The following is a 25,253-nucleotide window of genomic DNA, read 5'->3' on the forward strand; positions in this document are numbered from 1 at the left end:
ACACAGACTAGGATCCGAAGATTTAGGCATGCTTAAGGAACTGGGAATGCCCAGTGAAACATTTTACTTTCTCTGAACAGCTGACACACTCATATTATGACCCTAAGCTTGCTTTTGAAATCTCTCTTTATTTAAAAAGCAGTTTATCACACGAAAGGGGAGATGCAAGCAACACTGTTCAACAAACACAACATCAGTGCTGTCTTGGAAAAATGTAGCTAATATAGCAAAGGTTCTTTGGATCCAAGTCATAAATCAAAACTTTCCAAGTTGTGTAACCTACACTGATATGAAATTAAGCCATTACTGATAATCCTTCTGATTCATTCGGGGGGGGGGGGGGGACAAACACCTGAAATTCAAGGAAGACAGCATCTTTGCAAACCACCTGCACTTCCCCACTGAAGGTATAGGATGCTGCCATTGGCCATGGTGCAAAATTTGTTTCTTCCCAATGGAGAGTTTAACATGAATTACTTTAGAATGTCCCCTATATCCCCCCTGCTCTCCTTTTGGAGATTCTTAAACAGAGGCTAAATGGCCATCTAACAGCAATGTTGTTTCTGTGAACTTAGGCAGATCATGAGAAGGATAAGGAAGGTTTGTATCAGTGCTTAGTTCTTGTTGCCCCTTCTTACATGCCCAGGGAATGCTGTTCACCACTTTGGGGTCAGGCAACATTTTTTCTCCAAACAGTTTGGAGCCAGTTTGGTGTAGTGGTGAAGTGTGCGGACTCTTCTGGGAGAACCGGGTTTGATTCTCCACTCCTCCACTTGCAGCTGCTGGAATGGCCTTGGGTCAGCCATAGCTCTGGCAGAGGTTGTCCTTGAAAGGGCAGCTGCTGTGAAAGTCCTCTCAGCCCCACCCACCTCACAGGGTGTCTGTTGTGTGTGTGTGTGTGCGTAGGGGGGGGAAGGTAAAGGAGATTGTGAGCCACTCTGAGACTCGGAGTGGAGGGCGGGATATAAATCCAATGTCTTCTTAAAAATTGTCCCTTGTGGTACACAGCTTAATATACTGTTGGCTAGCATTGAGATATAGCAGGGGCGTCATACTGCGGCTTGGGAGCCACATGCAGCTCATTCATACATATTGTGTGACTCCTGGAGGCTGATGAAGAACTTAATGCAGACTTACTCTCAAGTAAGTGTGCTTAGCATTGGGACCTCAGTCAGCGTCTGAGCACTGACCCAAAGGTAGGCAACTATTTCCACCATGTTTCCACCAGTAGGAGTCAAGCAAGAGAGTCTAACATCCTAATGCAGGGGTGTCAAACTCATTTGTTACGAGGGCCGGACCTGACATAAATGAGACCTTGTCGGGACAGGTCATGTGTGTCATAAAATGTAATACCTGGTAGCAGAGATATAAACTGTATAAAGGACACAGACAAACACATAGATTTTGTATCTCTCCCATGTGATTGAGGGAACTGGGCAAAGGAAACTGGCTCTTTCTCTCCCTCCCCAGGAGATGAGGAGGGGGCAGAGCCTCAGCCAATAGAAGGAAAAGAGGCCTGGCTCAGTAGCTTTGCTGCGTGACTGAGAGAGCCTGGCGAAGCAAGCTGTCCCTCCCCCCCCTTCCTATCCAAGAGAGAAGCCTCAGCCAATGGAGAAATAGAGGCTTTGCTCTGTAGCTCCTGTGTGAATGAGCAGGCCTGGCAAAGCAAGCTGTGATACAGAAGGAAGCAAGAGAGAGGGAGAAGAAAGACCTGTTGCGAGCCTGACTGGAACCCTCCGGGGGCCTGATCAGGCTCCTGGGCTGCGTTTCTGACAACCCTGTCCTATTGTATTGGTTACTGAATGTCCCATACTGTCGAGTGTACTGACTCACTATGTGTAGAGTCCCTGGGAGAAAGGGAGAAATAACGTAATATTTTAATCAACCCCAATTTCATTCACTTAGCTTCAGCACAAAATAGACACTGAAGTCTGAGGCTGCATTAGGTGTGTAGAGTTGCTCTTCAAGCCAGGTAAGGCAAACAAAATTAAGAGAACAGAATATTGTACCACTAGTGAAAGTGATATGCCCTTCAGGAAAGCTAAAACAGAAACGAGAAGTAAATTTGAGTCCAATGCCACCTTTAAGACCAATGAAGTTTCTTTCTAGGTATAACCTTTTGTGCGCATGCATGCTTCTTCAAGTACTAGAAATGGTAACTATAATGTATGATCTGTGACAATGCATGCTGAATTATCTTTTCAGCACTATGCCAGTCAGATTAGCATGAAAAAGGAATAGCATTACAGAAGATGCCAGTTATGTAACACTCACGCTTCCAGGCTCTCCGCCAATAAATTATGGGCAGACAAGCAGCGCGCTTGGTTATGATTCAGAGCTGACCAAACGGCACTGGAATACATTATAAAATTGCAGCCAGACAAGGTAACACGCAATAGGCCCCAACAGCCTTCTATTTTGAGCAGAGAGAGAGAGAGAGAGAGGATGTTGAGTCTTAAGTCTGCCTGTACCATGTCTGTTGGTATGCTCTGTTTTCATGTTCCCCTGCCATCTGTGAATCAAAACCGGAACAGTCTTCAAAATCCACTTTAACCACACACAGCAAAACAATGCATGCTTTAGAACGTTTAGGAAAATATGGGAGAATTCACAGGCAATCTTAGTTTCAACTCTGCCGGTTTCAAAACGCTGAAGCGGTCGAGGAAAGAGAAGCAATGGGGCCTAAAGATTTCAGCCTAGTTAATTATACGGGGGTGGGGGTGGAATCTCTGTAAGGTATTCCCTGCCGTCGAAGAAGAAACTGATCCAGTTGATAATGAACTTAAGAAAAAGTTATTAACCACAAGTAGCACTTAACACAAATTATCAGCAGTAAAATCAAATGTGAGTCCAGTAGCACACCTTAGAGAGCAACAAGAGTTCTCAGATAGAAACTTCAGAGTCAGGCATGTCTAACTGGACCCAAATCTAAGTGTAACAAAGTAGGAGTCAAGTCGACCAACAAAGTTTTATTCAGAATGTAAGCTTTCGTATGCATGCATCCTTCTTCAGACGAGGAAATGGGGTATAGTGAGCAGAAATACATATAGCTGGTGGGTTAAGAGTGTAAACTGATACAAAGTTAGGATCAAATGGCAAAATAGTGTAATAAATTGGAAGACCATTTGGTCAGCATAGCATTAGCGTGGGAAACCAATAAAAGGTGATAAAAGTTGCCTGTTAAATTGCTGACTACAAGTACAACAAAAGGACATGTATTTTCTAGTGATGTTCTTGTCCACCTAATTTACTTTTTAACATGTAACATATATTATAAACATCATTCTACACATTATAAAATCATTCTAGTTTGCCATTAGAAAAAAATACATTAAAATATAATGAAAACGGGTTAAGTATGTAATGAGATACATATGACGCTGCCCACCTGCACAAACCAAAGTGTTTCACTGAAGGCCAAAATGGCTCCCCCCTGAAGCCATCAACAGAAAGATACTTTGATCAGATTTTACAGTTAGCGCAGCAGAATCACACAAATTTCATGTTTATATAAAAATGTTTTTGGACTGATCCAGTACGGCTACCCTCAATCTTCTGCCACTGTAGAGGCCACAGGGAGAGAGGGTGCCTTTTGCGCATTAGCCTTCCCTCAAGCCTGGCTTCTTATGGTTTCTTTCCCCCCAAATCTCTTCCCCTGCAGCAGAGAGGGAGATAAACAAGGGCACAAGAGGAAGTGACAGAAAAGATCATACTCATCTGTCTTGGCACCTTTTATCTCTTGCACGTGCAAGGGATATTACTAAACAGGAGGGGAAAGTTTTGCAATCTGTTTTTTTAAAGAAACTTTTTATGCCCACAGGTTTATACCTAGGTTCTTACTGGTGCTAGGCAGTCTGCTTTGACTCTTCACCATAAATTCTTAATAGATAGATTCTAAGAGAGCCGGTTTGGTGTAGTGGTTAAGTGTGTGGACTCTTATCTGGGAGAACCAGGTTTGATTCCCCACTCCTCCACTTGCACCTGCTGGCATGGCCTTGGGTCAGCCGTAGCTCTGGCAGAGGTTGTCCTTGAAAGGGCAGCTGCTGTGAGAACCCCCTCAGCCCCACCCACCTCACAGGGTGTCTGTTGTGGGGGGGAGGAAGGTAAAGGAGATTGTGAGCCGCTCTGAGACTCTTCAGAGTGGAGGGCGGGATATAAATCCAATATCTTCTTCTAAATTACTAAAACAGAGATGGGATTTCAGAAAGTCATCCTAAGCACTTTCAAATCCTTACGTTTTTAGCATATTACTTGATAAAACTTACCAAAAACTACTGCCATCTAATTTCAGCCAAAGTTATTTTGCAGTACTTATCCAGCAAAGGATCCCCTCATTTTAGCCTCATCTCTATTCTTTCATAACACAGACTTCTTGAAATCTTTATTCACAAAATAGCAATTTGGCACACACTTTCCTACTGGGTTTCCAACTGAACTGCTCTTCAATTCTAATAGCCATTGCATTGGACAACATAAAATTACCCGTAACTCCACACAATTTTATACCCTAAGACAGTTTTGCTTCAAGCAAAGCTCTTCCTGTCAGTTCCAATCCATTACGAAACTAGAAAGATAGTACATTGGTCTTCTTTTATCAGTTCTTCCACACACGCTCCAATGTTGTTCTACTTTTCCTAAAGACACCTTCCGGGCAACTACTCAAAAGTAGCAATAGTAAAACAGGACTGCAAGAGGAGAAAGTGGCCAACAGCCCAAACCCTAGAATTTGAATCATTCTATTTCCTTCAAAGAAGCATATTTCTAGTCTTCATAGACAATCTAGTTATAAATATTTCAAAGTTTTTTAAAAAGGCAAAAGAAATAAGCTAATAGTTAATATCTATGAAATTTTAGGCAGTTCTCACTGCTTTGCCCATTTTATGCAAATACCCTGTTGCCTGTGTTCTCTAACTGTTGAAGAGAATCTTTTTATAAGGAGAATGGGGTCATGGTTAACGTCTGAGAAATGTTAGGTAATCTGCTGTATATACACCACAAACAGTTGCACTTTTTCTCTAACTTTGCAATCTGGTTCTGTTTCATTGTTGGCATTATGCTATTACAATACACTGTTAGCGTTAGACTATTTTACTGTTCTGTGCAGTGCAATAAACAGTATACTATAGTTTAGTCATCCCATTATATTGCCCAATTGATTGATTTTATACTGCTCTGAGTGCATGGTGCTTAGAAGTGTATTGTGTAATTTGCCTTGAGTTTCCTTGAGGAAGTAAATAAAAGTAGGCAGGCAGTCCATTAAATACCCAGGAGGAGTACCCAGGCTTTTCTGTCACAGGGGAAGAACTTCTATGAGCAGCATGGCTTACTGGCATTACCCATTAGCTTTAACTGTTCCTCACTTTGCTGTCCCCTATGTCAATGTTATTGACTTAATTTTTTTACATGCTTTTGCATTACAGCTAGCCAGCTGCCTCCACTGCTAATTTTTTTAGAGATGGTTTTATAAATACACAAAGAAAGATGACCTACCCCAGACTTTGGGAGTTCTTACAATTGTATACTAAGGATTTTTCGGTTCTGCTTGACTATGGCATCTAAATAAAGAAACAAATCAGAAATGTTCAGTGACCTCTCAGATTTTCTCCAGTTTAAAACAACTGTTGGCAGAAAAGATGAACTGCTATCCCTATAATAAGCTTCCCATTTAAAAGAATGAATACAAGCCAATCTATATAAAATGCAGATACCGCTCTCTCTCTCTCTCACACACACACACACACACACACACACAATTCCTAACCGATGGCTCATAACTTCTAAGATTGTATCCAACAGGAAAATGGCAGTGAGCAACATGCAGCCCAAAGGGTAAAGTCACCTTGAATTCCTAAAAAGCAGACAGGGGAATAAAAAACGGCTTGATGGACCAGTACAGCAGCTTGCCAGTTTAGCGCAACAGAGCACAATGCTATCTGTTTCATCTTGAGCTCCACTGCAAGAAATGTCCCAGGTAAGCATGCATAACATTGCAGCCCTAGAAAACCAGACAGACTGACACGTCATCTTGGTTTCCAAACCTCATTCTTTAGCGATGACAAAAAAATAAATCAATCAAAACTGAATTAAAGCAAAATGTTTACACGAACACTAAAGGGCAGGATCCAAAGTACTACTGATATCTGTCAACCCTGATTTTTTTTTTGTTAAAGAATAAAGCTTCACACCATACTGAACTGCTTTTGAAACCGCCCTATTCCACTCACCATCAAGAAAGGAAAGAGATACTGCTTCTTAAGAGACGTAAGCCCAAACTGCCAGAAACGGTTCCGGAACAAACTTCCAGAAGGAGCTCTCAATATAATGCTTCGCAGTATAAGCAGCTCTGGCCCCCAGAGCGCTCCCCATCCAACATTGTTCTAGGGTCTTATCCTAAGCCTGGCCACAGTAGAGACTGGGAAAGATGACAAACCAAACGCAGATAAGGCTGATGCAAGGATAGGAAGGTCTTGTGACTTGCCTGGGGAAAAGTGGGAGAGAGGCCTTCATATAAGGCAATGCCTTGCACCTCCTAGTCCCCTAAATGCACAACATGCTGTTATGCAGACACTGAGCATTCTATGTTGTGCTTTCCACTTTCCTTGGTCTTCTAGCCAAAACAGAAGCTTTACGTAGCTGTAGCATCGAGATAGAATTTCCAGAAGCTCTGTCTTGTGAAAGGAGTGATGCTTTTCAGTACGCTGGATCCAACCAGCCACAATTAATGCATTTGAGATTTTACACCTGAATTACTGGATGTAATACACGGGGCTGTCCTAGATGACTGGGAAGACATGCGCCAAAGCAGAACTAAGCAGCCTTTCAAGAGCACATCTTTGGCATCTGTACTGCCTCCTTGTAAGCGCCTCCACATTCACTTGCCAGGATAATTGCCTCTTTGCCTTCTGCCAAACAAAGTGCTTGATATCACGAACATCCACTCCAATGGTGTAAGCTGCGTTGCACTTTTTAGAAAAACAGTAGGATTCTTTTCTGAACAAAGGGAGAGATGTCTTCCATTTCTTATATTCCCCTTCTGCCAGCACAAATGAAGGAGGACCCCCATTTTAGTTCCAACCCATTGGAACACTGAAGAGGACAGGGATGGTGGTAGCCACAAACAGGGCTGGCGTGTGGAAGTAGGCGGCTGCCTAGGGCGCCACCCTGCCTGCTCAGCTGCCTTACTCTTCGGAGGCTTCCTTAGAAGCCTCGGAAGAACATGGTGTTTTAGCACCGCCCGACCACTTTCAAGATGAAAGCGGTCGCTGCGCAATTCAGAGGCTTCCTTGGAAGCCTCCAAAGAGCACGGTGGCCGCTTTCCACTTGAAAGCGGCCAGGCGCAGGAGGAGGAAAGCGGTGGCGCAGCAGCACTCTTGTGTCCCGCCCGTCGCCCTGCATGATGACATCACTGCACAATGACGGTGCAAAAAATAAAACCACAAGAGGGGCGGGGGGGGGGGTGATTGTATGCCGATAGCGGCAGAACCCCTAGTGCCAGGCCTGGCCACAAATAATCAAGTAACTTCAAGTTTTTAATTTTATCACCCACACACTACATTCAGAGATGATGAAAACGTAGAGAAAACATAGATGAATGTTCCCATGTTATGACTGCCCTTGGAAGTTTATGAATACGAAGACTGTCAAGATTTTTTTTTTAATGAATTGGCTTCAAGTGGGATTTTCAAGGCAAGAGACATTCAGAGGTGGTTTGTCACTTTCTGCCTCTGCATGGCAAGCCTATTTTTCCTTGGTGGTTTCCCTTCCAAGAACTGACCAGGACTGACCCTGCTTAGCTTCTGAGATCCGACTAGCCTGTGCTACCCAGGTCAGGGCAAGTGGGTATAAAGAAGGGTTAATATTAATCTCCATACAATTATGTATCAATTGGGCATTATGTTACGTGCGCTGCTACTGGACTAGAACCCACAAGAAGAAAAGAGACAGGCTGAATTATAAATTATTCCTCTGATTCCCTGCAGGAGCAGAAATATCTGGGGGGGAGGGATCAGTATGCCTTCTGCTGGCAGGAGGCACCAATACAAATGTATTAAAATTCCACACTCTGTTCCAAGCTCAGAAAATGAGTTTTAAGTCAAAGGCTTTAAACCCATTAAATTCTGCTGAATACTGGCAGGGTGTAAGCTTAGATTTACATAAATTGATTATCACCTCCAGAACTTTTTGCCTTAACCAGAGGTAAGACAAATGACAGCTCAGACAAGGTGCGATACATTCACAGGCAAAGCATTCAAGATACACATATTTTATGTAAATAAGCACAAAGCCATGCAAAGGCCTTTGACTCATAACAAGAAAATCACCCTTAACAGAGTGAGTACATTATTCAAACACAATGAACTGGAAGGTCAAGGTTAAGCTGCCCTTGACAGTGTCAAATTGGAGGAATAAATATTTGAGATTTCTATCGCACAGAGGTCCAATATTTAACTACATCAAAAATGTACCTGCAGTTTATGCAGGGTGCTTAAAGAAAACTATCTATCCATCCATCCATCCACTCACACACGAGTGAAAAGGGGTTTGATGTTTGAACAACACATCCTGTATAAATATGTTCAAAAGCTGAATGATCCCGCATTGTGAGAAGCTGAGCAGAAAAGGCTAAAAAATGCAAAGCAGGCAACTCAGGAGTTAATTCTAGCACAGTGTCCTTAAGCAACCCTTCCAGGGACTTGGTATTGCATTCAAGCATGCTGCCTCTAGTGTTTACTGCTACCACTAACAAGTTCACTGCAGTAAGATTTGCCAATAGATGACAGGAAGGCATTAAAAATGAAGCTTTTAATTAAAGCTGGCATTTTGGCCTCTACCATTCATCAGTTGCCATTCTGCTCAGCAGGAACTAGACTAACCGCAGGAAGACAGTGCAGCCACCCCTCCCCATACATATTACCAACAGACCTCCAAATAACAGCTTTAAGCTGCATGTGTACAGAAATTCTTAAAAGATAACAGCAATTTCAGTTGCAGGATCGACTCACTCATTAAACAGTCAATATTTCCCTCTAAATAGATGTGCTCCTGCTTCTGGGTAGATTATACATAATGAACAGTCAACACAAGAATATAAACTAAGCCACGTAATTCAGTACCATGACAGCATGAATTAGCGTTTTTAAAAAAGAGATGGTTTGCACTGAATCCTCAAGATCAGAATTGGCAAAGGAGAATTCAAGATCAGGATGTTCCATGATCTTTTGCTCTCTGCCACCTCAAAATCTGACAGCAAGAAAAGGGTCTCAGCTCACTGTCACGCCTTAATACAAGAAATATCACTATATGTAGACAAGGTTTTGCATCATGGGATCTCCTCCAGAGTATTCTGTGAGCCCATCTGAGATTAGTATCCAAGCAAGCCATCCCAAAATATGTAGTGCAATTACTATTTTCAAACTGTCCAAGCACTGCAATGAAGCACATACTAGACCCTCTGTACTTATTTTCCCAGTTCTTTCTTTATTCAAAAGGTACTTTATTTATTAAACTTAAATCTTATGGCATTACTATTTCACTTTTATAAGCCCCTTAGATCTTTGAAGAAGAAGGAAAAAAACCCGATTTTTTATGCTATGATGCAACAGCAGCAGCCTGTCAACCTTACATCTACATCTCCCTGCAGATTTCACTCATCTAAATTCCCATGAGAAGTCATGGATAAATGGAAAGGGCATTGTTATGGGAACCAGATTACACTAACTCAAGGCCCCTTCCCACAGTACATGCTCAATGATACCATACCAGAATTTATCAAGTGTTACTTGCAAGGTACTTTTAAAGTTCTGGATTGAACACACTTTTAAAGCAAAGCTTTTATTACTGTCAAAGCTGTTATGTTTTCCTGCCAGGGTTCAAGCAAATTCACCTCATTTCACGGCAATAGAACAGCCAGCTCCACTGGGTGTACATGAGAACAGTAACCAGTTTCACGTAAATATTATATGTATCTCTTATTGACCCAAGAGCACAGTGCTATATAAAAACCAAATGTTTATTTGAACATTACATTCCTTGATGTGTTTTGGGTACTATCAGGGTCAGACTGAGGAAATCAAAATGCCCTGTAAGATTTTAGTCATAAGAATGGAATGCCTGGGAGTTATTATTCATATCTACATTCTCGCACACATGTAGCTCAAAAGCCTTATCATGTTAATACTGTTCTAGAAGGAAACAGTTCCGTTTTAGCTATACATTATGATGTAACTTTCCACTGGCTTATACTGTTGTTGAACTTGCTGCTCAGGTTGTTTGTATGCTGAACTGGACTTTGAAGCTATCATCCAAGTCACCTTGCTCTTTTGACAGTACTCTTGTTTACAACAGAATGCCTAAAGAATGCTATCATTTCAGCATTTAAATGTCTATTGCCTTTAAGGGCAGAAGAGAAGAAGTCTGCACAATAAACTGAGAACTTGAACAAGGAGTGGGTGTGTTGTTTTGTGCTCCTCCACTGACATGCACACCAGGAAGAAATTCCTGGTTGATAACAGCAACCTGGAGATTACATATATGGAATTCCAACCACAGACTCTAAATACAAGCAAAAATATAGTACTATTCTATCTACTCAATTACTACTCCAGACAGTCATCTTCGTAGAAACTAATGAAGGAAAAGAACAAATGAAACTGAAGTCACACCCTTTGTTACATGTTTACCTTCCTTGCCATCTCACCTATTTGGAACAAATGGTCAACATTCAAGCAATATGAAATGCTGAGTTACCTATATCTGAACCTCATTTTGGCCCTCTTAAATAGGCAGCTGTTAGAGAGAGGAAGTTCCTCAAGGACCTCTGATGAAGAGAACCCAACAGACTTGACAATTCTTGTCGATACTGCATGGTCTAGACTACACTCTACTTCTTCACTGTGTCTGCTGTCCAGACCGCAACAGAACCTCAACCGAGTGGCAATCTATACCTTGCTACATTGTAAAAGGATTGAACAGTCTAATCTGATTAAAGAGAACTCATAACGAAACCTTAAAGACCACCAGTCTAATCTACTTTAAGCAATTATAAAATGGACAAAGTGACATCCAAAGCCAAAGTCTTTAAAAGCAGTCATCTATACTTTTATCAGTTTCAAAATGACTGATTTGTTTGGAAAGCTTTGCTTGGATCTCTTGCAAGGGAAGTTCCACTGCACCTTTAAAAACAAAACATATAAGCAGCAGCTGAAGAGTACACAAATGAGAAAGGGCAGAATAAGATTTAAAACAACAGAAGCGTATTATAACTAACCCATTACAGCAAAAGAGTGCAGCTTTTCCAGTTCAGTAGAATGAGCTTCAAGCATCTTCATAAGATTGAGAATGTGAGAGGATAGCCCAGCCATGAATCCAACTTGTCGCTAACAAGTATATACTCAATATTATGAAAACTGTTTACATTAGGAAAGGAGAAAAACTCTGAATTTAACAGATTGAGGTTATCTGCAGAGCTCCCGTTTACCATATATCTCACAGCAGTCGCAGCAAAAGTTCAAAGTTTTCTTTTTTTACACATGCCAATATGCAAAACCAACTGTATGTCACCATCCATCCTTCTTTTGATAGTCCAGAGCTGAAAACAACTGTTTCATTCATTTTGTAACTGGCCAGTAGATCTCTTATACCCATTTCACCAGTGGTCAAGCAGGGTTGAGGGTGAACCGTCGGTAGCACACCACTGAGGTTGAAGAGGTGAGCGTCCAAATTTAACACAGGCAACGGAATGTACTAGCTATCTTCCTCATGGGGTTGGGCCAGGAAAACTGGGCAGAGACTAAAAGCAATGCATCACTTCTGTTTCTATGAAGAGCCTGACACACTGACATAACTATGCAGCATCTTTGCCCTAGCAAAACTACAAAAGAGGAAACTTCAGTTGCAAGACTGTAAGACAAAACTTCATACAGAAATCATTCTTCATGTCGTCTTCCGTATTAAGCAACATGGTGCCTGACTAGCATAACTTCAAGGACCCCTTTCAGTTATTTCTGATCAAATGAAGCATTTTGCCCAATCACCGAGATGCACAACTATATCACCGCTTTATTCCAATATCAATCAATAAACATAACCTGGCCCCGGTTTGAGTCCAGTGGCACCTTGAAGACCAATAAAGTTTTAATAAAGTATACGTTTTTGTGCACACACACTTCAGATGCAATGAAATGGAAAGTGGAAATCACCAGTCCATACCCACCCCATATGGCTCTGCTCAAATTAAACAGGGAAGGGGTGGGGGAGAGAGCAAAAAGGTTGGGGTATAAACACTGAGGAAGCATGTACAAAATTACTTCATGTGCATTAAAAACCCTCTCAACATCCTGTGGTGTTACTAGATGAGAATAATGGAAGGAGTGACAGTGTGTGGATTATTTCAGTCCACTGAAAGCACATGACTAGAGCAATTGTGAGCAAACCAGAGTAGCACTGAGGCACCATATGGTTCAAAATGGAGATCAAGGTCCTGACTTTCTTCAAGTGACACACTATGTCAGCAAGAGAGTAGGTTTTCACTGCTTTTAACTCATACATATAAATCACCACCTGTAGTAGAAGCAGCACCAGATTTATGAATGAGAAATCCAGAGGTGTGGTCTTGGTTATATGACTAGCAAAGCTGGAAGAAGGGGGGAAAAACCAACAGGGACAGATTTGACCCACAGGGGTTTTTTATTCAATGTTGTCAAAAGGAGATAAACATAAATCTCATCTGACCCAGTCTGACCAAATGAGCTTGTGATGGAAATAAAAACGTGTTCCAGGTACTGACAAAGAACCCAGCTTCTTCCACTTCCCCTGCAGCAGATGCAGGATCCTTTTAACCTGGAGCAGAAACATGGCCAATACAAGCCAGGACCAGAGATCCCATTAGATCTGATGCAAGAAGCCTTGTACAGGGGAGAAATGTTGTCAGTCTTTAGCTGTGATCACAGACACGAAATAATGCACTTTCAGTTCACATTCAATGCACTTTCCAACTGGATTTTGCCAGTTCACACAGTAAAATCCAGTTGGAAAGTGCATTGAAAATGGATTATTTAGTGTGTGTGATTGCAGTCTTCATGTCTCTGGGTTCCATCTGGAAACTGGGCTTACACTCACATCAAAACAAACTCAGCAAAAGCAGGGTTAACCTTTCCCAAAAACGTATTTCTTGAGCAAATGTGCATGAGGTGAGAGGTCTGGGGTTGCCAACCTCCAGGCAAGGTGTATTGTACTACATTTATATGATGTGAGCCGCCCTGAGCCTGCTCGCGCGGGGAGGGCGGGATACAAATAAAAAGTTATTATTATTATTATTAAAATTCACCCAGAATTACAATTCATCTCCAGGCAGCACAGGCCCATTGTTTCAACCCCACCCCTTCCAACTATATTGCCCCTCCATTGGTGGGCCCCCAATCTGTCTCCTTTGCTCACCATCACTCTGAACATGTAGCTTTTCACTTTTTCCTCTCCCTTTCCCTAATATAGCATGCAGAGCAAAGAGGAGGGGGGGCTAGCTTGTGGAACTCAAGGCAGCTTACAATGCCGAGAACCCAGGGCCACCAAACCGGGTGGCCCCTCACCCCCCCATCCAACAACAAATCCTGCTGTGGGCCCCACCAAACCTGAAATCCTGGCTACAACCCTGAGGCAGCAGAGCTCAGGCGTTCTCTTGGAGGACAGGGCAGTTTTAGAGAAGGGACTTTACAGCATCATCTCTCTACTCAACTCCCAGGCAAACCCCTTCTCCGAATCTCTAGGAATTTCTTAAGCCAAAGTTGGCAACCCTAGACATGCAGCTGCCTGCTGGGGCTCCCCAACTTTGGGACTCCGACAGCTACCCAGAGAAACCATGACCCTCCGCTCCCTTCCCCGCCCCACTCCTGCAACCTCAGGCTAAGGGCGGACAGGCTGGTGCCGGCTTCTCTTCTCTTCAGGCCGCACCTGTGATGAGACCAGCATCCAGCACGGCAGCAGGGTTTTTGCGCCCACCTTCGCAAAGCTGCGAGCGGAGACCTAGGGTTGCCAATCCCCAGGTGGGGGCAGCGGATCCCCCCCCTCGGTTTAGAGGCCCTCCCCCCTGCTTCAGGCTCCTCAGAAAGCAGTGGGAGGGGAGGGAACTGTCTGCTGGGCACTCCATTATTCCCTGCAGAGACCGATTCCCATAGGGCAGGGGTGGCCAAGCACTCCATATGCTTTTTTTGCCTACAACTCCCATCAGCCCCAGTCATTGGCCATGCTGTCTGGGGCTGATGGGAGTTGTAGGCAAAAAAAAAAGCATATGGAGAGCTACCCTTGGCCACCCCTGCCATAGGGTGTAATGGAGAACTGATATGCGGTTATCTGGGGGAGGGGCAATGTTCCCTCTAAGCTGCAGTCTTGTGAGTACAAGCTCTACTTTGTGAGCTACTGGCATTAAAGTGGTGAGCTACTGCATAAATTAGTGTGCTCTGGAGTCATCCTTCCTGAACTAGGGCAAAAAGGTGTGCGCTGGAGACTAAAAATCTGTGAGCTAGCTCACGCTAACTCAGCTTAGAGGGGACACTGCTGGAGGTGGGCTGTTTCTTTTTCTTTTTGAGGTAGAGACACCAAATTTGCGGCATAGCATCCAATGCCCCTCCTCAAAACACCGCCGCCAAGTTTCAAGCAGATTGGACCAGAGGGTCCAACTCTACGAGCCCCCAAAGAAGGTGCCCCTATCCTTCACTATTTCCAATGGGAAAGGCGCACAGTTCCTGGAACCAGCGCTCCCTTCGGAGTTCCATCGTGCTTGTCACAGCCTCGCTCCTGGCTCCACCCCCAAAGTCTCCTGGCTCCACCCCCCGAAAGCCCCCCAGATATGTCTTGAATTAGACTTGGCAGCCCTACGGAGGCCCCGCTGCGCCTCTCCTCAGGCCTGGCGGGGGAAGAGGCGAGGACTCACCCACGCTCCTGTAGCCCAGGATGGCGATCTTGCGGGACTTGGAGGGCGGCATCGTCTCCCCGCCGGGCCCCGAACCGCATCAAGGGCTCCGGCCGCCGGGGGCCGAAGGGCAGCGCGAGGGAAGCGGGCGGCCTGGCTTGGGGCTCTTCGGGCCTGGTTTTAGGCAGGGCCCGCCCGGGGCAGGGAGAGGCTGAGGCGGCGGCACGCGAGGGAGGCCAACCGCCACTGACTGACTGACTGAGGGACGCGGCAGCGGCGGCACCCTCCCGGCCCACGTGATCTCCTCTCTTTTGGCCCCCTCCGCCCGCGCTCGTCCACTCATTCACGTACGCCTCGGTGCGTCATGACGTCACGGGGGAAGGGAGGATGCATCCGTTGGGCGCGCTCGCGGTTGGGGAATTTTCGCTGCGTCATTCCTCCCTTCGAGCTCGCCCCGCCTTCTTGTGGAGCGCGTTTTCGAAAATCGGTTATTTGAATGCCGAGGCTCATTGGTCGGTTTTGGCGCACGCTCGCGGATCGATTGGTCGCCTAGGTGGGGGGACTAGTTTGTAGTATGGGTGGGCCCTCGAAGCGAGAGGAAAAGGGGGAGGGGCGTTTTGGCCTGAGTGGCAGGAGAGCCGTACGTGCGGCGCGGGGGAAGTGGAGGTGGGACGGCTCGACGCCTGATTGGCTGTTTTGGGGCGCTTGCGCAGAAGGAAGGGACTCGGAAGCGCGGAAGCCTGGCGAGGCCTTTGAAGTCAGGGCGTGGGAGGCGGCGCAGGTGTCTCGCCTGTGATCTTTGAAGGGCTTTCCGCTCTTAAACCAGTTTGAGTTGTTAATGCTAAAATGATATCGATCTCATTTTTTTTAACTACAAGTTTTAAAACCAATTACTTGTAAAAGTCAAACGTTGATTTTTAAAAAAAAAAATGCAAAAATTTCACTCCGAATTTAAACTTCAACTACACGAAACAAAGTTAAGAGTCCAGTAGCCCCTGCACCTTTAAGAGCAACGGCGTTTTATTCAGAATGCAAACTTTCCTGTGCTCTAAGCACACTTCTTCAGACAAGGAATGAGGTAGTGAGCAGGGCTAAATGTAGCTGGTGGGCAGTGGTTTAGAATGCAAAGTTAAAATCCAATGGCAGAATAGTAATAGTCATTTAGCTCAGTGGTCCCCAACCTTTTTGGCACCAGGGACTGGTTTTGTGGAAGATAAGTTTTCCAGGGAGGGGGCCGGTTTTGTGATGATGCAATTGTGCACTTTATCAGTTTGGTGTGGTGGTTAAGTGTGTGGACTCTTATCTGAGAGAACCAGGTTTGATTCTGCACTCCTCAACTTGCAGCTGCTGGAATGGCCTTGGGTCTCACAGAGCTGGTGTTGAAAGGGCAGCTTCTGGGAGATCTCTCTCAGCCCCACCCACCTCACAGGGTGTCAGTTGTAGGGAAGGAAGGGAAAGGAGATTGTGAACCACTCTGAGAAAGTCCAGTAAAGGGCAACTAGAATGATTAAAGGGCTGGAACACTTTCCCTATGAAGAAAGGTTGAAACGCTTGGGGCTCTTTAGCTTGGAGAAATGTCGACTGCGGGATGACATGATAGAGGTTTACAAGATAATGCATGGGATGGAGAAAGTAGAGAAAGAAGTACTTTTCTCCCTTTCTCACAATACAAGAACTCATGGGCATTCGATGAAATTGCTTAGCAGACAGGTTAAAACGGATAAAAGGAAGTACTTCTTCACGCAAAGGGTGATTAACATGTGGAATTCACTGCCACAGGAGGTGGTGGCGGCCACAAGCATAGCCACCTTCAAGAGGGGGTTAGATAAAAATATGGAGCAGAGGTCCATCAGTGGCTATTAGCCACAGTGTGTGTGTATATATATATGTGTGTAATTTTTTTTGGCCACTGTGTGACACAGAGTGTTGGACTGGATGGGCCATTGGCCTGATCTAACATGGTTTCTCTTATGCTCTTATGAGACTCTGAAATTCAGAGTGGAGGGCAGGATATAAATCCAATGTCTTATTTTTATTAATGCATTGTAATCAATACTCCCTCCAAGCTGTGGACTCATGTGAGCAAAAATTCTACTGTGTGAGCTGCTGGCATCAAAGTTGTGAGCTTCTGCATCAATGAGTTTGCTCTGCGGCCATTTTTCCTGAGTGAAGACAAAAATGTTTGAGCCAGAGGCTAAAAGACTGTGAGCTAGCTCTCACTAACTTAGCTTAGAGGGAACACTGATTGTAATATATAATAATTATACAACTCATGGCCTGGTTGCTAACAGGCCACGGACCGGTACCGGTCCATGGCCCAGGGGTTGGGGACTCCTTTACTTTTTTTTAAGGTAAAGGTAGTCACTTGTGCAAGCCCCAGTCGTCTCCAATTCTGGGGTGACGTCACACCTCAACATTTTCATGGCAGACTTTTTTACGGGGTGGCTTGCCATTGCGTTCCCCAGTCATGTACGCTTCCCCCCAGCAAGCTGGGTACTCATTTTACCGACCTCAGAAGGATGGAAGGCTGAGTCAACCTCAAGCCAGCTGGCTGAACCTGGCTTCCGCCAGGATCAAACTCAGGTTGTGAGCAGAGCTTAGGACTGCAGTACTACAGCTTTACCACTCTGCGCCACGGGGCTCTTACATTTTTAGTTTCTTTAAGCCCCTGATAAGGAACCCTAAGGTGGGACTGGAGATCTAGCACTACCACCATTCGACATCTGGGGAAAACGGCTGCCTCAGAGGGTGGGTTCTTTGACGTTATACCCCTCTGAGGTCCCTCACCTCCTCAAGCCCTGCCCTCCTCAGGTTCCTCTTGCAAGTCTTCAGAAATCCGCCAATCCAGAGTCAGCAGCCCTACACCCTTCCTTTGCACCAGCAGAAAAAAGATTGGACCTCACTTGATATTGCTTGGATCTGACGAAGTGGCTCACTGATGCTTCTGCCAATTCATCAAGTCATTTAGAGTGCTGCCATAGTTTTGTTTTGGAGACAGACGTAGTGCAGAGTCTTATTGTGGCTGACTTCACGGGGGGAAAATGACACTTGAGAATGTAGATATTATAGAAAGCCATTAAAATGGGTTGCGTAACGATATTCAGAGGTGTACTGTGCTGTGCAATTTTGATGGACTGTGGTTCGCTTAGTTTTTATATCTGAAAATCAGAACAATTTCAAAAATAGACTATCCCCTTCCCAAATGGAATCATTTTACAGAGACACAGATCGGTGGCATTATTATAAAGAAGTTCAGTAAGCTGTAGTGTTATTCATTACAATATATTTGAGTATGTGTGTCTATATGTATATACGCACACAAACACATAAAAAAAACCCTTTTGTTTTTCTCAGATGGATTTCCTTACACTTAGATGGCCATGCCATATTCTTTTACTGCGGATGATGAAGGAAAACCAATTTCTTTTGAGCAGGGCTGGCCTAAGAATGGTTCACGCACCTAGGGCAAACTGCCACCCCTGCAGTCCTCCGAGCCCACACAAAGAGGGTAAAGCCTGGTGGCACCTCCCCGCATTTCCTCCCTCCTCCTGTCATGGAGGCCTAGCAGGGAAGGCAGACCAGGCCAGTGATTCTGAGCACAAAGGAGGGAGAGAACACAGAGCCGGGCCTGGTGGAGCTGGCCCCCTCCCACCTTGGGCGGTTGAAGAAGAAGACTGCAGATTTATACCCCACCCTTCTCTCTGAATCAGAGACTCAGAGCGGATTACAATCGCCTATATCTTCTCCCCCCACAACAGACACCCTATGAGGTGAGGGGAGCTGAGAGGGCTCTCCCAGCAGCTGCCCTTTCAAGGACAACTCCTGCAAGAGCTATGGCTGACCCAAGGGCATTTCAGCAGCTGTAAGTGGAGGAGTGGGGAATCAAGCCCGGTTCTGCCAAGATAAGAGTCGCACACTTAACCACTACACCAAACAGGTAGGCTGGTGAAAGTGAACAGGGTGACCTGGGCTGCAGTGCTGAGGTTTGGGTAACCCAGAGTTCATCAAATGCCATTGTGAATAACATTGTCTTCAGCTGCCTCCCAAAGATCAAGAGAAAGGGGAGCAGGTGAACCTCCATGGGGAGGGTGTTCTATAATTGTTGGGCTTCCGCTGAAAAGGCCTTTTCTCATACACCCACCAGACACGCTTCTTTGGTTCTGGGCTGATACTTCTCCAAAATGCAAGCTGGGCTCTGGTGACAGTTTTCTGTTCTTGAAAATCCCTGCGTGTTTTGGGTCCCATCTGTGTATCCCGTATGATCATGGAACAAGAGAAAAGGATTGCTAGTAGCAGACCTAATGGATGACATGCTACAAATAAGTCTGTAACAAGAAGACTGCAGATTTATACCCCGCCCTTCTCTCTGAATCAGACTCAGAGCGGTTTACAATTTCCTATATATTCTCTCCCCACAACAGACACCTTGTGATGTAGGTAGGGCTGAGAGGAACCACTCTAATGGTCAGTTAGTTCTTCCTAATGTTGAGCCGGAAACTCTTGATTTAATTTCAACCCACTAGTTCTGGTCCTAACTAATGGGACCACAGAAAACAATTTCACACCATCCTCTATATGACAGCCCTTCAAGTACTTGATAGTGATCATATCACCTCTCAGCCACCTCCTCTCCAGGCTAAACATGCCCAACTCCTTCATAGGACCTGGTCTACAGACCCCTCACCATCTTCGTCACCCTCCTCTGGACCCGTTCCAGCTTGTCTGTATCCTCCTTAATATGTGGTGCCCCAAAGTGAACACAATACTCCAGGGGAAGTCTTACCAGAGCAGGGGAAGTCTTACCATCACTTTACATGATCTGGACACTATACTTCCGTTGATGCAGCCCAAAATTGCATTTGCCTTTTTAGCCACCGCATCACACTCATGTTCAGATTGGCCTGCTTGTTTTGTTAGCGCTTGGGCCCCCAAAGGTTGCCTACCCTTGTCCTAGTTGCCAGATGTTTTGCTGTCCAGACTCCGCGTTGGCTTCCCCTTTTCTTTTTGCATGAGTCGGATGCCACGGGACTTTGCTGTCATATGCTTGCTGCTACTGGGTCCCACTGGCGTTTGGTTTGATCGTGCAGTGCTGCCATCTTCCAGATTTTCAGGCACCAGGACGTGATTTTAATTTTTTCCCTCCTCATCTTATAGCTTGGCTTCAACCTTGAAAAACTAGTCTCTTGATGTGCAAAGGCACTCCTCCCTGGAAGGAACAGAAACCCCCAACACCCCACAGTGATTTTTAACCAGTTTCCCCAGGTTTTTTTTTTGTTTAACAAAAACCTTGTATAGGCTCAACGAGAGATCAGGGAAACCTCAAAGCGAGCTTCCTTCTGTTCTATTCACTTAGCCTCAGGCAAAGCATTCCGGTGATTGACAATGTGTTTCAAGGCAAGTGATCGGAGTGGCAGATCTTATCATAGTGCTCTATGCAATTCAGTCTTCCTGCCAGAGGTTGTTTTGGGGTCTACACGACTGTTACAAAGAGAATGTCTTTGCAACCAGGCACAGCAGGTATTTCTCTCCTTTGCCAATAACATGGTTGCCTATCACATATCTCTTTGACAAAGTGGGCCATGACCCATGAGAGCGCAGGTTGAATTAAATATTAAGTGTTTTAAGAGTATTTTTCTATTGTAGTCCACTTTGTCAGGCAAGATAGAGATAGTGTTTTTTCCATTCAAAATTGAATGATTCTTTGATGTAAAAATGTTTTATTTACCCCTGGCCACTTCTGCTTTCTATTTCAAATCATGCTTATCTGAGCAGGAAATCCTTGCTGAGGAAGCAGCCAGGAGCCTTCAGCTTCTTCTATTATCTTTATTCAAATTTTCAAAAGTTAGGAAAATGTATTTCATTACCAGTCGTCCCTTAAACCTCCACCCAAGACCTTCCTGCTAGCAACATCCATGGTATTGGGGCGGGGGGGGGGATGCTTATTTGGTTTACTTGGAACAACTGATTCATTTTCTAGACAGGAGTAATATTCCATGATGAAGGAATATGCTGAAATGTGTGATTGGCTGCTTTCTTGTTAGTAATTTAGGATGATGATGATATTGGATTTATATCCCACCCTCCATTCTGAGTCTCAGAGTGGCTCACAATCTCCTTTACCTTCCCCACCCCACAAGAGACACCCTGTGAGGTGGGTGGGGCTGAGAGAGCTCTCACAGAAGCTGTCCTTTCAAGGACAACCTCTGCCAGAGCTATGGCTGGCCCAAGGCCATACCAGCAGCTGCAAGTGGAGGAGCGGGGAATCAAACCTGGTTTTCCCAGATAAGAGTCTGCACACTTAAACCACTACACCAAACTGGCTCTCATTGAGCTGCCTTTCCACCTTATGGAACTCAAGTTGAAAAAAACTACAGAATTTAAACCACTACTTAAGACTGCAACCACATCAATTAAATGCAGTCCTAAATAAAACCATCTTCAACAGTCTTGTAAAGACTGGAAGTGCGGAGGCCAAGGGCACCTCCCTGAAGCCATTCCACAATGGTGGAGCTGCTATCAAAAAGGCCCTCTCTTGTGTACCCACCAAACTGGCTTCTTAGGTTGATGGGACTTGCTGTGTGATCTCAATTCCCAGGCAGGAACGGATGGCAGAAGTCAGTCCTTCAGATACTCCAAACCCAAGCCATATAGGGCTTTAAAGGACAAAAGCAACACCTTGAAATTGTGCTTGGGAGTGTGGGTCGGTAAGTCAATGTAATTGCTGTGATACTGGGGTCACACTCTCCCAATGGCTGGTCCTGACCAGCAGTCCAGCCATAGCGTTCTTCACCGGCTGCAGTATCTGACCACTCTTCAAGGGTAGCCCCGAGTAGCGTGCATTGCAATAAACTTATTCTAGTTGTAAATAAGACATGTATCACTCCAAATCATCATAGCCTCAATGAGGGACCACTCATTAGGCTACTACAATCGATAGCAGGGCTGCATATTAGGCCACACCCCCTGACATTGCCACTGTTACACACAGGGCTTTTTGTGGGAGAAGCCCAGCAGGAACTCATTTGCATATTAGGCCACACCCCTGACACCAAGCCAGCTGGAACTGCGGTCCTGCTATTTAAAAAAGTCCTGGCCGATAGTATCAAATGCTGTGGAGAAACCCAGCAGAACTAGCAAGGTCATATTCCCCATCGAGTTCTTGATAAAGGTCATCAACCAAGGCAGCCTCTGTACCAAACCTTAGCCTGAAGCCACATTGAAATGGGTCCAGAAAACCATGCTCTCCTAAGAGCCCCTGGAGATGAAAAGCAAGCATCTGCTCTAGTACCTTGCCCAAAAATGGCAGTTTAGAGACCAGCCAGGTCTAGTCAGCGTCTCCTTAAGCATAGGCAGCACAAGGGCTGCTCTCAAGGAAGTGTTTACCACTCCTCTTACTTGGCCAATCCCCCTTTGGCAGCTTTTATCAGCCAGAGTGGGTGAGAGTAGAGAACACGTGGTAGGTCTCACCTCTCCCAGGATCTTGTCCAGATTATCGGGCTCCACAAGCTGAAAGGTATCAAACAGTACTCAAATAACACTTGTACATGTGCTTGGGTGTATCTAAAAACTCTGTAGTTCTGCTTTTAGTAATGAGAGATTGCCTTTTCTTATATAACAATCAACGTTTTATTAATGGATATGGTGAAGTTTTAGCTATCCACCAAAAGATGTGTAAAAAATTGCAAGAAAATAAAAATAAATAAAGCTGGTTTTAGATCAGTCTTCTTTAAACCATCTCAGTTCAGAATGCAACATTTGAAAACACACACGTCATTGAAGTTGTAAAGTAATCTACTGATATTCAAATTACAGTTTTTATGACAAATCTAATGACAACTGAAACTGATTTGGTTTTAGGTTTAGCAACTTGAACATTCAAATTCAGTGTCTTGTTTAGCACAAGACTTCCTCTTATGATGGGCAACTGTGATGACATACTGTTGGCTTTTTGACATAAGGCACTATGATATGAATATGCCATTCACTTGCCTTATGCCAGAGATCTGTTGTTGACCAGTGACTTTGACCAAATACAAATATGGTTATTGTTTCAGGATACAGTGCATTTTGGACAAAGGACATCATGTGAAGTCTTTCAGCAAACATTTTGAAATGCAAGCCTTTTAAAAAAATACATAAGCTTTTTGTTTCGTTTGTTTTGTCATGCAGCTTGTTCTGCGACAGTCACTGGGGGGATTGTAGACTAGTTACCCATCACTCAGTCCCAAGACACACACTCTCATCACCATTTTGCTCTTCTCTACTGTCCGTCAGCATTCTTGAGGCAAATATGACCCAGTAACTTTATTCAAGATCCTCGACAAATGTGTTCACAGGCATCATTCTGTTTCATTCTCCTTCTGTTTGGCACCTGTCAGACAGCACGGAGAGTGATTGGGGGATGTTGCACGATACCGTATTCACTCTAAAGGAAGGCAGCCCTGAATGTCAGATGACCCCCCCACACACACTTTAAAACATCATATATCAAGACCAATTTGTTATTCAATGTAACTGTAACTTGTATGTGAATGTAAGATGGGGGTGAGGAACCTTTTTTCTGCCAAGGCCCATTTGGATATTTATAGCATCATTTGTGGGGCCATACAAAATTGTCAACTAAAAAAAACAGTGCTCTGCCGAGGGAGAATGATTCAAGCCGGCAAAATTAATACAAAGAATTGTTTTTCTATTTGAAGTCATTTGAGGGGAACCGAATTTGGCACACACATACCTAGCCCACCGCCCCAGACAAATGCCTAGGTCCACGGCTTTTTTTTTTGTGGCAGCTGCCACTTGGCTCAGCTTGGTCCAGCAATCCCCGAGGGCCAGACCAAGTGATCTCAAGGGCCATAAACGGCCCTTGGGCTGGATGTTCCCCACCCCTGATATAAGGCAATGCCCTCTTTTTAATGGAATACCTGGAAATAAACCTTGTCTTGCATTTGAGTAAATACTCAAATACTCAGTAACTGCGAACCTGTGTCCCAGTTGTAGCCACATTTCTTACTATAAGGTAGGCTTTGGCTGCATTTTCCAGTACTAAAGATATGGGAAAATCAGAGACCTCTGCCTTTTCCCACCATCCATGGATTGCTAGTGCAGCTGTACAAGAGCCACAAGCACTCACTGGATATAGCTTCAGATGCGATTAGAAATGATGGGTGCGGCTACTCTTCCTCAAGGCTACAGCACTTTAGGAAATCACATGTTTTGGTATGCAGTGCTACTTCTATTCTGGAAGCAGCATATGTCTTGGTGTCATGCGCTCAGAGGTGTCCAGGCAAGCAAGGCAGAAGCCTAGCACGGCATGGCCTATTCCTCTTTAAAATAATCCTTTATCCCAAAAAAGAGTTTGTGCATATGCATTTTTAAATGTCAAGGCTCTTTTCCACAACTAGCTCTCAAGTTTGGCACAGCAGAAGGAACCCATTCTGCACCCTTGCCAAAACTTTTTTTTGGGAGGAGAACCAAGCAGGTTAATTCATCTCTGCAATCTGGAAAGACTCTAAAAATAGTTTCCCACCTACATGACTTCCATTAGCAGCTGGGAGAGAGGGTCCCATCCCCACCTCCTGCAGCTCACTGGGGCTTCCTACACATTCTGCTTCTGGGAGACAGGGAAGTGTGTGCGATTGGGGGGGGGGGGGTCTACAGCCGCCAGAAAGGAGAACTGGTTAAAATCACCCCCTTCTTTGCTGGTAGAAAGCCAGTTTGTTGGTTATAAATGGAAGCTTGGTGCAACTGATAAATTCATGAAGTACATTGTGCAACTAACATCCGATGAAATCTTACTTGCAATAGGCACCCTGTACTTTTATTATGCTGTCTGCTGTTGATGTGTGAACCAGTTACAAAGTTCTGCATGTGCTATATAGCATATGGGAACAGTACAAGATTCTTTCATGGGCTAAGATGCAAAGCAGAGCAGCATCCATCCATCTACAATTCTGGAGTAAGTGAAGGACATCAGTGTGCAGACTAAAGTTGAAACTAAGCTCGGAACCTGCCAGGATCCTGGGCCCCGTTAAATGTCTCCCATATCCCCCTTTGCCACACTATTTTCTCTTTCTCTCTTCCTGGCTACCCTCATATCCTCCTCCCTTTCCCTGCTTCCTTCTCTCCTGTCCACTCGCCAACCAAACTTTCTTTCACCTGCCCCCCCACGCATGTTCAGCTTTATTAATAACCCACCTTTCTCCTCAGTGGTGATCCAAAGCGGCTCACATCATTCTCCTCTGTTTTATCCTCACAACAACCCTGAAAGGTAGATTAGGCTGAGAGGGAATCTGAACCCAGGGCTGTATACTCAGGTTTGCAGAAAGACCTGTCTTGTTTGTTTATGGTTCCA

General features: G+C 44.7%; 2 protein-coding genes across 6 annotated transcripts in view; both read right to left on the reverse strand.

Annotated features, from left to right (window-relative positions):
* The window catches only part of RHEB (Ras homolog, mTORC1 binding), a 37,590-nt gene extending 22,237 nt beyond the window's left edge, over positions 1–15,353 (reverse strand). Inside the window, exon 1 of the mRNA XM_060247999.1 lies at positions 14,924–15,353. Coding sequence (XP_060103982.1) covers positions 14,924–14,975 — 52 coding nt within the window. The 5' untranslated portion in view covers positions 14,976–15,353. The remainder of the gene's footprint in view (positions 1–14,923) is intronic.
* Positions 15,354–22,714: 7,361 nt separating this feature from the next.
* Positions 22,715–25,253, reverse strand: part of PRKAG2 (protein kinase AMP-activated non-catalytic subunit gamma 2) — a 345,959-nt gene continuing 343,420 nt past the window's right edge. For all 5 annotated transcript variants that reach the window (XM_060248011.1, XM_060248010.1, XM_060248009.1 and 2 more), the window contains one exon: positions 22,715–23,273. In XM_060248011.1, the coding sequence (XP_060103994.1) occupies positions 23,242–23,273 (32 nt within the window). In that variant the 3' untranslated portion in view covers positions 22,715–23,241. The remainder of the gene's footprint in view (positions 23,274–25,253) is intronic.

Source organism: Heteronotia binoei, chromosome 10 (genome assembly GCF_032191835.1).
Source record: "Heteronotia binoei isolate CCM8104 ecotype False Entrance Well chromosome 10, APGP_CSIRO_Hbin_v1, whole genome shotgun sequence".
Taxonomy (NCBI): domain Eukaryota; kingdom Metazoa; phylum Chordata; class Lepidosauria; order Squamata; family Gekkonidae; genus Heteronotia; species Heteronotia binoei.